We start from the raw sequence: 13631 nt of genomic DNA on the forward strand, positions 1-13631 counted from the left end.
AGCGAGAGAGAGGAAGGTGAGAGAGGGATAGGAGAGAGAGAGAGGGGGAAGGTGATAGAGAGAGAGCTATAACTCAGTTGTTCGAAAACCAGGCAGGTTGTCAGTGCCCTTAAATCTTGACACTACCTTACCAATATTTACCTCCCCATCTTTCCACCATAATATGTACTGCAGGCTTCAGATTTAGACCCTCAGATTTCTGTAATGGCTGTATAATGGGTGCTAGCTGATGAGTATTCAGTAATGCATACACATAATTCTGTAATACAACAACAGGCCTACAATTAGTCTGTGAGAAATGGGGTTTTATCAACATATGTTTGAGGTGCTTTAATTCAGCTATAGTCAACCTGACGTCTCCAACTACAGTTTGTTTTGATCAAAAGAGTTGAGAACAAGGTTGCCATGAGCAGTGCGAGTGTGATGAAATCAATTGAACTTACGAGGGCGGTATACCCAAAAAGTCAAAAGTCAATCAGTCTCATGGTATCTGACAGCTTTTTGAGCAGCATATTGTATCTAACTTCTCCCAAAGCAATTCTGTATAAACTTCCAGGCTACCCCCTGTCTCATGAGCCATTACCCATCTTCATCTCACCTCAGACACTGCTAATTTGGCATGTCTAGACAACCTTGACATCAATCACTGGATAACGACCAATTAACCTTTTAGCCTGGGCTCTCACAGGGTTCCATTACATATCTGGGTTGGCAGCTCTGCCAATTTGTTACAATACATTTCATTCAAATAGTTTCTAAGAATATCAAAACAATGCTCACTCAACATATGTTCAAGGATTGGCCTTCAATTGTGAATGAAACCAGACTCAATGTTAAGATGACACAATAAAGACTTTTCCATATGCAGAGCCTTGATTCAATACACAACCATAAATATGTGTCAAATTCAGTTAATTCTCTAAGCATGCACACACACACACACCAGTTTGTGTCTTGCTCATCATATTCTTGGTCGTTAGTACACAGATGGTCACATTGTATTTTATAAACGCCTGTTTATTTGGGTACAAATGCATTTATTTAAACAACTTAACTTCTGTCACTCATGTAAACACTGGATAGTACCATTCTCTTGCTAAGCATGCCCTCCAGTATACTCTCTGGACGTTGGGCTTCAATCACTACAGAAAGAGATTGACTGAGATCGAGAAGAATTGCCATAAACGGGAGGATTCAATAATGTCAAACATGCATGGGGAGGGAGATTGATACACACTCCTGATCTCCAATTGATGAAATGCTTCTGTTCTCCGGTCAAAGGATAATCTCACCCACTGATTTATCTGTGATGAGAATGTTTTACAGAACATTGATCCCTCTCCCTTTCCTCCCAATCCACTTCCATCCACTCACTCTCTCTGTCACACAAAATGTAATGTAACAACAAAACAAAATGGAGCACATGACAACGACATGGATGCAGCGCAGAACAGAACAGCAATAACCTCACATGAGGTACTTGAGCTTTTTTTTTAAAGCTGAAGATGTCAGCACCACTGATATGGACAAAACCTTATCAAACTAAATCATAATGGATCTGATTATGATTTTTCCATAGAAAAAGAGTTGGAAATATCATGTTTTCCATTGACAAACGTTCCATCTATTGATATACTATAGGCTACAAGAAGCTGTAGCAGAGATGATAAATGAGGTAAGAATGGTATAAAACCATAGGAACCTGTAAACAATTATCAGTCAAATATATTTCCATTCAGAAAATGGAAGGAAAATTGATCAGTATAAAGGACTGGGTCATGGCATCTCCATTCCAATTAAAAGATTCATCTGAATAATGGTTTCATGAACTAGCCATTGAGTACTGTTGAGGAATATTGGGGGGGATGCTGTCCACTTGTTTAACCAAGGACATTACACTATGTCTGATTGAGCCATACTCATATCTAATTTCTATAAATCAAATCAACCTATACAGAAACTCTTTCCTTGATTTCAAAAGAAAGGGAGTGATACTTGAAACATAAACAGACCAGGGGAGCCATAGAGGAAGGAGAGATTCTGGGCTTTACTATATCATTACATCTCCCTCTGTACTGAATGACTCACAGACATGCAGCCTGGTCTCATAGAATATATGTAACATAGAAAATGTAAATATGGGCCACTCAAATTAGTATGATATGTTACGTTTGATATGGTTACATACACAGAAGGTTACTTAAGGCAAAAAGGAAAGTAGGGTGGTTGGTTGGGGTGGATAAGTAGCCGTATAACACAAACGACTAGCAACCCAAAGGTTGTGTGTTTGAACCTCATCACAGACAACTTTAGCATTTTAGCTAATTAGCAACCTTTCAACTACTTACTACTTTTTAGCTACTTTAATTAGCATGTTAGCTAACCCTTCCCCTCAACCTAACCTTAACTCTTTTAGCTAACCCTTCCTCTAACTCTAACCTTAACCCTTTAACCTAACTCTTAGCCTTAACCCTAACCTTATCCATAAACCCTAGCCTAGCTGATGTTAGCCAGCTATTCAAATTTGTAACATATTGTACATTTTGCAAATTTGTAACATTGTGTACGTTTTTCAAATTCGTAACATATCATACGAAATGGATGATGGACATCCACAAATTAATACATACCATACGAAACGTAACATATCATACTAAATGGTGTGTCTCGGATTTACTGTACAAGTCAAAAGTTTGGACACACCTACTCATTCAAGGGTTTTTCTTTATTTTGACTATTGTCTACATTGTATAATAATAGTTAAGACATCAACACAATGAAACAACACATGGAATCATGTAGTAACCAAAAAAGTCTATATATTTTATATTTGAGATTCTTCAAAGTAGCCACCCTTTGCCTTGATGACAGCTTTGCACACTCTTGGCATCTATATTTTGATTTGTTTAACACTTTTTAGGTTACTACATGATTCCATATGTGTTACTTCCTATTTTTGACACAATGAAGAAAATAGTTAAAAATAAAGAAAAACCCTTGAATGAGTAGGTGTGGTTAAACTTTAGGCTGGTACTGTACATACAAAATAATACAAAATTCTCTGAGACCAGGTTGTAACATGAGATCACAGCTTGAAAACACAAACTAACAGCTTTTACATTACAAAGCAAGAGGGAGGGCAAAATTAGATTGTAGAGACAAGAAAGTAGGGCTATTGGGGCTTGAAATGTTTCCACCTGAAAATGAAATGTGACCAAAAATGTAATTCAAATGTTAATTGTCTTATATTCAGAGGACATGTTTAAGCTTGCTCTGCATTCTGATGTTTGGCATAAAAGAGAACTACAGAAATCCTATTACACTTCCAACTGCTCTGACTGCCCATTGAGGAAGAGAGGACAAGGGATAATAGAGATGAGGAAAACCTCTGCTCTTTTCATCTGCAAGGCTATTAGTTATTCTGCCAACAGAAAACAGATTAAGTATTCCATTTAGTGCTCTCATATACCACATTGGACAAATCCAAGCCAGGACAGCCCAAAAATATTTTTGGGATCTCCGATTGTTCTGGAAATTGTCACATAGATACTTCATTGGGAGGACTGACCAGGTAAAAGCTATGATCCCTTATTGGTGTCACCTGTTAAATCCACTTCAAATCGGTGTAAATGAAGGGGAGGAGACAGATTAAAGAAGGATTTTTAAGCCTTGAGACAATTGAGACATGGATTGTGTATGTGTGCCATTCAGAGTGTGAATGGGAAAGACAAAAAATGGAAGTGCCTTTGAACGGGGTATGGTAGAAGGTGCCAGATTACACCGGTTTGAAAATATTTTTTCCTTACAACATGTCTAGAAATTAACAAAATCAAAAGGAGTACATTGAGATAATATAATACCTTAAAGCACACTGTAAGGACTATAATGACACCAATATTTGTCTGTATCATGTGCGGTTCACGGATCACAGGATTTTACAGGATGCAAGGGTACTTTTGAAATATTAATATAAATATGTTTGATGTTGGATAAATTAATGTAACATTTTGTGAGCATAAATATACCAAGATGTTGTTTGTATCAGGTACGTTTCACGGACAATAGGGTCTTACAGGAAGCATGTATAGGTCTAAAAAGGGCCTAAAATGACAACTTTCATCTTGCTTGGCTACCCAAACTTTTTTTGTATAACACCCCTTGTGCCCATCATCACCACAAATGACTTCAATGATGGCAGTCTCAGATTAAAGTATGCAGCAAACGATAGAGCAGCAGAAGGATTTTATTATTATTTTTATTTAACCATCATTTAAGTAGGCTAGCCAGTTAAGAACAGATTCTTAACGTTCATCATGATTTTCTAAAAACAAATTGTGACACAAATATAAAAAGCATGTCAAACATCCTCCCTCCCTATTACGTTTCTATGTGAGAATTGCCATGACAATTTCAGATACCCAAAATATTTTTGGGCTGTCCTGGTTTGGAATCGCCTCATTCTCATATAAGAGCAAGATAGACACACTGCCTCAGTTCTTCTCACCTCAGCTTTCTCCTGCAGACTGTGGTTGAGAAATGTTCTGCAGAGGACGTCCTCCTGACTAGAAACTGTTCTGCACCTGTGCACTTAATAATGGATGACATTACTGAGAACATGCATCTAAAATACATTTGTGCTTTCGCCTTCGGTGTGTTATGTGGGATTTGAGATACTTGAGGAGGAAATGAAGAAAAACATACTATAACGAGGCAAAGCACTGGTAAGTGGTGCTAAAACATTATAGGAAATAGAAACTACCTTCTATAATATTGGTGCAATTCATGAGCAACCTTTCTCCACTCCAATGTGTATGGGCCTTTTGGCTACCAAAGGGAACACTGAGTCAGAGAGAAAGGTGCAGACTTAAGTGGCCCTGCTATATCTCCCTAAGCAAAGCATGCCCTGTTAATCATTATCTACTATTCTGCCAAAGGCCAACCAGCAGCAATACAGGGAAAGGCAGATACATGGCATCAGGGAAAGAGGGCACACGCAAAAGTGCCTAATTAAGCATGGGCAAATCAATAAGTATTTCTGTGCGACTTCCTCCCTCAACACCTTAGCATCTGTCTGTGGCCCTGAGAAATGGTCATGTAAAAAGAAGCTATGCAGCATGAATTTCCATCTTCAGTGGTCAAAATATGAATGCCATTGCTTTACTTTTGATAAGTATTATTTCAATGTATGGTATACTGTAATACTGCAGTTGTAAGGTAAAATGTGCGAAATAGACTGGCTTAATCTGATTAGATGGCTTGTAATTAAGGGGGCCAGAGGGCCATAATATCAGTTCACATTATTGTTATGCTCAATTTGTAAAGCTTAACAGTATGAGATCTGCTGGGGCTCCCTGTGTTTTTTTCATCTGGTGGCGCAATTACGCAATGTCCCCTCTCTTTCCAATAATTATTTTGGCTGGGAAACAAATCAATGAACTGATGACCATAAATCCGCTTAATCTTTATCAAATGAGGCTTTGAGAGACATCAGAGGAAACACAGGTGGTTGGATAAAATAGTTGTGATATGTTAAAGGGTAAAAGTAGTAAAGGGAAAACCTTTCTAGTCCATGAACCTTGTTTCCACTTTCCTTCTCTGCCTTTCCCTTCTACCTCTACCTCAGTAGTGTCCAACCTTTTTCGGTTATTGTACCACAAACTGAATATTGCTCTGCCCGGAGTACCCCTGAAGTACCATGTGCATCTTACCAGTAGTCCTATGGTCTCATGAGTCATCTCAAGTACCCCCTGTAGTAACCCTGGTTGGGAAACACTGCTTTACAGTATACATTCCTCTGTTACTCAGTTCTAAACCACTCAGTGTCAGATCTCCAATGCAGACTTCCAATGTCCTGTTTATAAACTGTAAGAAAACAGCCTGATTGCAGTCTTACAACATCAAGGGCATCTGCTTACTGTGGTACTACATTGTCAACAAAAACCTGCCTGGTTTTGCACCTCTTTGGCTAGAACCAGAAACATCTAATGAAAGAGGCATAGAGAGAGAGAGGCCAGGTTTGAGATAATACTTTAGATCGAACTTATCCTCTACTGAGGATCTCCTGTACTTGATAATTCAATACCTTTACTGAGCTTTAATGTCATGTAATATACAAGCCATTACACCCGAGAGGTGATAAAGGTATAGCCTCTGTCAATTTATCACAATCAAGATAGTAAGTAAGAGAGTGAGAGGGTTCAAATAAGACAATAGTGACATTTTACCACATAAAAAAGCCATCGGCAATGTTTGCTGTTGTAGCGAATATACACGATAGGCAAAGACTCACTGCACAGTGACTTGATATGGTATGTAAAAAAAAAAAAAAAATCATTCTATTTTGCCTACAGTAAGATATATATTCAAACAGGAGTGCAGGAAAGCTCAAGCTTCACTCTCTCTTAATCAATTCATGATGCTTATTTTTTGACTGAAAGAGGCATACTGTACTTTACAACATGATCTGGGTTTACAAATGGATCTGAACTAGCCTGGCATGTTATGACTCAAGTCACAATGCATTGACTCATATTTCCTATCCAACAAACAAACAGAGCAAGAGGATAATGTAAAATATATTTTTATCCCCAAAATCACTGAGAAATTTACCTCTGGTGCCCCGCAGTGGAAATGGATCATACCTCACATTCTCTGGAGCCTGAGATTGTGTATGTGTAGGGTCCAGTCCCATTAACCAGCACATCCATAGTTGCAGAGTTTGCAGGTTTGTAGTCCACATAATACTCTTGCAGAGGTGAGCTGAGAGTGCTTTCTGTTTCCCGCACATTCTTTTGCTGCTTTTTGACCATGGAGCGCTGCTGGAGCTGCTTAATGCTGTTGGGGTAGCGCTTCCAGGACACATAAATAACCAGGAGAATTATAGCCACCGACAGGAAAAGTGCCACACAGCCAGCAATAATCTTATGGAGAGACACATACTCAAAGTCTTGCTCTGGGGTGGTAGGGGAGACCCCTGAAGGAGACGGAATGGTCGTAGCACTGCGAGTCAACTCCTCTTCAACCCGAGACAACGTGGGAAGGGGCAGGAGCTCAGGCTGAGATGGGATGTTGAGGGAGGCTGTGGTTGAGACAAAAGGGGTGGTGGGAGTGACCTTACAGATACTAAATGTCTCTACTGCATCGATCACTTTCTCTCCTTGGGCCTCCTTAGGCCCAGCACAAATCATAGTGGTCTCCTTGTTCCCCTTGAAGTTCCTCAGCCAGGCCACTAAGGGGCAGATGGTAGGGCTACAGTACCACACATTACCAGCTAGGCTGATGGTGGTGAGGGAGATCCAGGCATCCACTGTCTCCTGGGACATGTTGCGAAGCTTATTGGAGTCCAAGTTCAGGGTCTGTAGGTTGGGGAGACATTGGTACGTACTGGCATCCACAACTTGCAGTTCATTTCCAGAAAGGTCCAGTTTTTGCAAGGACGTCCACGTCCAGGTTAGACCCTGGTTTATTGACTTAATTCGGTTCCATTGCAAATAGAGTGCCCGCAGGTTGGTGAGGCGGGGAAAGTGAGAGAAGTTGATCTTTGAGAATTGATTGTGTTCCAAATGAAGCTCGATCAACTTGAGCAGCCCAGCAAAAGCATTTCGAGTCAGGCTTCGCAATCGATTGTAGCCTAGATCGAGGAACTCCAAATTGCGCAAATCCTGAAAAACACGCATTGGGACAGTTTTCAGGGAGTTAGACCGCAAGTGGAGACTAAGCAACTTCCGCATGCCCTGAAATTGACTGGGCTGGAGGGCCTGCAGCTTGTTGTAAGAAAGGTCAAGATTGCGTAAGTTAGGGACAGTATGGAAAGTGTTGTTTTGTAGCTGTGTGATCTTGTTAGAGCTGAGAATCAACTCCTTGAGCCTCCGTACCCCATGGAAGGCTTGGCTGTCCACTGTGTTAATGTAGTTGTGGTCGAGATAAAGCCAAACAAGCTGACTGAGGCCTGCGAACTGACTAGCTCTGAGATTCACTAAACTGTTGTAGCGCAGAGAGAGGCCCTGGCATCCCACAGACACATTGTTTGGCACATCCCGGAAGGCATTGGACTCACAGTATACTATTTTCCCATCACATCTACAGCTTTGAGGACAGGCTCGCTCACTGATTGGAGACGCTAGCAGCCAGCCCTGCACCAACAATGGGATCATGAACCATCTACGTCGCATCAGGGATCCTGCAGACATGGGGAAAAAAGATAAGGACACTCAAAAAGTGTATATGTTTATGTCAGTATCTGTTTTAAATGATCATGCTGAGAATAAACATGTTGACACTATGAATGAAGTGGGAGGGAAAATGTTATCAAATTTTCTGCACTATTTTCTTAAACAAGCTTTATCAACTTGTTTTAGGGGACCAGCAGGCTATAGTCCTTCCCGCTTCTAGAACCGCTTACATTCAAACTAGCACTTGAGATGAGAATAAATCGGTTTCATCCCAGGGACCAGTGCCTATCCACGGTCAGAGGTTGAGAAACACTGATCTGAATGAAAGCCCCGTACCTAGGGGTTGTTTAGGGGAATAGTGGAGAGTGGTACTGTGTGGTAAAACATCTAACTTACACTGAACAAAAATATAAACGCAACATGTACAGTGTTGGTCCCATGTTTCATGAGCTGAAATAAAAGATCCCAGAAATATTCCATACTCACAAAAAGCTTATTTCTCTCAAATCTTCTGAACAAATTTGTTAACATCCCTGTCAGCGAGCATTTCTCCTTTGGCAAGATAATCCATCCATCTGACAGGTGTGGCATATCAAGAAGCTGATGAAACAGCATGATCATTACACAGGTGCACCTTGCGCTGGGGGCAATTAAAGGCCACTCTAAAATGTGCATTTTTGTCACACAAGTGTCACACAAGTGTTCAATTGGCATGCTGACTGCAGGAATGTCCACCAGAGCTGTTGTCAGAGGATATAATGTTAAAGTCTCTACCATAAGCTGCTTCCAACCTGCTTCAGAGAATTTTGTAGTACGTTCAACCGGCCTCACAACCGCAGACCACGTGTATGGTGTCAAGTGGGTGAGCGGTTTGCTGATGTCAACGTTGTGAACAGAGTGCCCCATGGTGACGGTGGGGTTAAGGTATGGGCAGGCATAAACTAGGGACAGAGAACACAATTGCATTTATCGATGGCAATATGAATGCACAGAGATACCGTGACAAGATCCCGAGGCCCATTGTCGTGCCATTCATCCGCCACATCACCTCATGTTTCGGCCCATGTCGTAAGGATCTGTACACAATTCCTGGAAGCTGAAAATGTCCCAGTTCTTCCATGGCCTGCATACTTTCCAGCCATGTCACCCATTGAGCAAGTTTGGGATGATCTGGATAGACAGGTACGACAGCATTCTCCAGTTCCTGCCAATATCCGACAACTTCACACAGCCATTCAGGAGGAGTGAGACAACATTCCACATGCCACAATCAACAGCCTGATCAACTCTACGCGAGGATGTGAAGGATGTGTCCCGCTTCATGAGGCAAATGGTGGTCACGACAGATGCTGACTGGTTTTCTGATCCACACCCCTACCTATTTAAAAAGGTATATGTGACCAACAGATGCATATCTGTATTTCCAGTCATGTGAAATTCATAGATTAGGGCCTAATGAATTTATTTAAATTGACTGATTTCCTTTTATGAACAGTAACTCAGCAAAATCTTTGAAATTGCTGCATGTTGAGTTTATATTTTTGTTCAGTATAAATACAAAAGCTGCATGCTGCAATAGTTCAGCTGCTGGTGTGCTTTTATAGATTAATTAGCAATCACATCCATCAATGTTGTATTCCTGTGGGTGATATTGAGAGTAATGTGAGGTAATATTGAAGGTTAGTAGTTCAAGAGGTCTAGCAGCTATAAAGGAATCATGCTCTTGAGTTTTTTTTGGAATGAACTACTATTAAAATGGCCAAGCAGTAATATTTGTAAATTAAAAGAGAATTGATGGGGATTTGTAATTTGAGAAAATCTATTAGTGACCCATGCATGTGAGCTCAAGCCACAAGAAGTCTATGTGGCATAAAAGCTGTTATAAAAGTGGTGAACTTCCGTCTCACATATCATAATACTTTCATTGCAGTAATTGGACATTTAGTGGAGTACTATATCATGGGGCAAGAGAGGTATCTGAAAAACAATTGGGCAGCCCAGTTGTGGGACTGTGAACGATGTATGCATAAATGCAAATAAAAACTGAGACAGAAAAAGACTAAAGAGTCAGTGGTAGGCTAGGCTATGTTTCTGGTTGGCAATTCTACAGAAAAAGACTAAAGAGTCAGTGGTAGGCTAGGCTATGTTTCTGGTTGGCAATTCTACAGAAAAAGCCATAAGAATCAGCCCATGATTCTCTTGCCCCGTTCATTTCTCTGTCTCTATGTAACACAATGCCCTGGATTTTTTTTTACCCACAACGTTCCCTTTAGAGTCTAATTTGGTCATGAACTAACGTTTTCATAGAAATGTTCCTGTGATGTTTCCAAGAGACCAATGTCTCTTAATGTCAAATATAACTTACCAAGAACGTGGTTACCATGTTCTCAGAACATAAGATATTCATGTTCTACACAAGTTTCATGGGAACGTTGCAAAAACATTTGTGTCCAGTTTTCTGAGGGTTAGGAGAATATTCCGTCAATATCCCACCAAACATACACAGAACATGGTTGCCATGTTCTCAGAACATAAGATATTCATGTTCTAGACAAGTTTCATGGGAACGTTGCAAAAATGTGTCCAAAAAAGATCATTATACATCATGTCATGTTACCAAGCCCATCAAGGCCCTGATTGGTGAACCACTCATAGTTCTTTGTCTCTTGGCAATGTTAGGGATACTCACACACAATGCTTTTAAGATACAGTGTTTTCAATTGACATATTTGACACACATGATAACATTGTGCGCGTTCAATTAATCCGAAATTATTATTCAACATGTCCTCACCTGGAATTTGAACTCACAACCTCTCGGTTCACATTACTTCGATCTTCCTGAGTCCTGCTATACCACCATGCCTGTGTAAGGTACTGTATAAATTACTCTGATTATTCTCACTTCAATGATTTTATTTACTTATTTCAGCTATTTAAAAGCTTTCTATATTGTTGTCTGATGTCGGTGGGGCATGTTAACCTGTTTTAATGATACTCATGAATAAAATATTTTCTTGAGTGTACTTTTAACAGAGCTGAGATTTACTCAGCACATTCACCCTATTGCTTACACCTATCAAGTTGTTTCAGATATACACAAGTGCCTATGGGAGGAGGGGTTAGGGCAGCGGTTCCCAAACTAGGAGTCGCGATCCCATGTGGGGTCACCTGATATTAAAATGGGATTGCGGGAGCATTTCCAAAATCCTGGTTAAAAATCTTTACTTTAAAAAAATAATATGGTCTTTGTCTCTCAAAATCATTGTAATGTGGTTAACCTTAAAAATCTAAATTATTCAAATCTGGCTGCTTTTCCTTCACTCTGCGGTCCAACTCATCCCAAACCATCTCAAATAGGTTGAGGTCGGGTGATTGTGGCGGCCAGGGTGGCAGTTAGCCTAGTGGTTAGAGCGTTGGGCCAGTAACCGAAAGGTTTCTTGATCGAATCCCTGAGCTGACAAGGTAAAAATCTGTCGTTCTGCCCCTAAACAAGGCAGTTAACCCACTGTTCATAGGCTGTCATTGTAAATAACAATTTGTTCTTAACTGACAAGCCTAATAAGTTAAAATTCAACCAGAGAATGCCCTTAGATTGTGGGAAAAGGCTGCACTTCAATCATTTGGTGAATGACTAAGCTATGAAACCACACACTATTACAGAGACTTTGATATTATCAGCTGCAATTGATATTATGAAAACAATGTATGGGGAGGTAGAGGCACAGGAACTCACATCAAAACCTTTGTCAGATAACCCTGTGAAACTAAGAATTGATGCTATAGCTAGTAATCAAAAGGCAACTGACTGAACGACTCAAAAACTCCATCTATCACGGGACGGCTGGCAGTCCTCTGCACTCTAGTTATGAATGTGTCTCCCTCTGCCATATGGACGCATGTATGTATGTATGTTACACCCACTTATCTATAATGGATACACCGAGAGAAACGGGTGGAAAAAGAGCTGAGTGCAAAACTCTGAGATATTCAGAACGTAACTTTGATTGTAAACTACATTGCACACGCCTGTTCGCAAAACTATGTGGAGATATGGGATCAGATGTTCTATTTTCACACCGAGAGGGGGAGTGTTGGAAATATTTTTCAAATTGAGAGGAGCTGTTGTCATCCGCAATGGATGTAAAAAAAACAGTCTTAGTAGACTTTCTGTGTAATGAAAAGAAATGTGTCTCCTTGCCTAGGTAACAGACATATTTGGGAAACTCAACAAACTGAACCCAAGCATGCAGGGGAAATACCAACACATTCTACAGATGAGTGACCGAATCAGCTAAATCCACCTGACTGGAATCCTGGCTCAGTTGACATGCTGGTAAGTGAAATCGAACAGCTGATCGAGCTGTCATGTGACTGAATGCTGCAGACAACCCATTCACGGGTCACTACGGAACAGCTTTGGTTCCTGACTCAAAGAGAATACTGTGCCGTTTCCCTCCAAGCATTAAAACTTATGGAATGCTCATTCAGTGCTCTCGTCTGCATAAAAAATAAATATAGATCCAGGTTGAATGTCGACCACGCCTCCTGACTTTGAGAAGCTCCGACGCAACATGCATCAAGCACACCCATCTCATTAGTGGTGGTAAGATAAGATAAATATGTCAGACTAATTTGCAATTGATTGTCATAGCCCCACATTAAAAGTATATGATGGTGAGTTCAGAATACAATCAGAAATACTGTTTTGCAATTGACTGCGATAGCCCCAATTAAAAAAGTAAACATTGGCTGTTAATAACATGGTTGGGGTCGCAAGAATTTTCAAATATCGTTTGCGAACACCTGCGTTAGGGTTTCCTCTGGACAGGGCCTAACTATACTAGCCCAATAAGCACATGCACTAGAGATATCCCTTATTGGGAGAGTGGTTAGGGAGCTCGTCATTGGTGCTGATAGCCTGGGATTGAGATCCGGTAGGGGAATCCTCTTAATGTCACATTCTTAGCAATTTATATTAATGTCATTATTTGGCAACAGTTACAACACACTCATCTGATCTATTTCAAATGAGTGTCTCGTTGAAAGATTGGAATATGTAGGATTACCCCTTGAGCACGAATTATGACCACATTTCCACTACCTTTCATGAATGATCAATATTTATTAATTCTATATAGCTGAGCATCTTTCCATTGTCTTCTTGACATCCACACCACATACCATCTATATCATGCATTTACAAGTTCAAGAATGGATGTTCAACTGCAGATTGCCCCCTTTAACATATTGTGATGTCTGTGATTTGTCCCAAGTGCATAAAACATATTGCATTGAACAAACAGTTACATGACCTACAGCATGGTCAAGCAAGGTAATGTTTCCAACATTTTCAGACAACTAAACAACTATTTATTTAGAACCACGGAGAGTTACCGCAAGTTGCAAAGAAAACAGGAGCTGCCTCCACTATTTCAGCACCATTGCAACATCATCTAA

At 40.3% G+C, this 13631-nt stretch overlaps 1 protein-coding gene across 1 annotated transcript in view; it reads right to left on the reverse strand.

Annotated features, from left to right (window-relative positions):
* The window catches only part of LOC110525621 (leucine-rich repeat transmembrane neuronal protein 4-like), a 66201-nt gene that overhangs the window by 46947 nt on the left and 5623 nt on the right, over positions 1-13631 (reverse strand). The window contains exon 2 of the mRNA XM_021605905.3: positions 6610-8179. Coding sequence (XP_021461580.1) covers positions 6636-8179 — 1544 coding nt within the window. The 3' untranslated portion in view covers positions 6610-6635. The remainder of the gene's footprint in view (positions 1-6609; positions 8180-13631) is intronic.

Source organism: Oncorhynchus mykiss, chromosome 6, assembly GCF_057628025.1.
Source record: "Oncorhynchus mykiss isolate SJ-2025 chromosome 6, ASM5762802v1, whole genome shotgun sequence".
Lineage (NCBI taxonomy): Eukaryota > Metazoa > Chordata > Actinopteri > Salmoniformes > Salmonidae > Oncorhynchus > Oncorhynchus mykiss.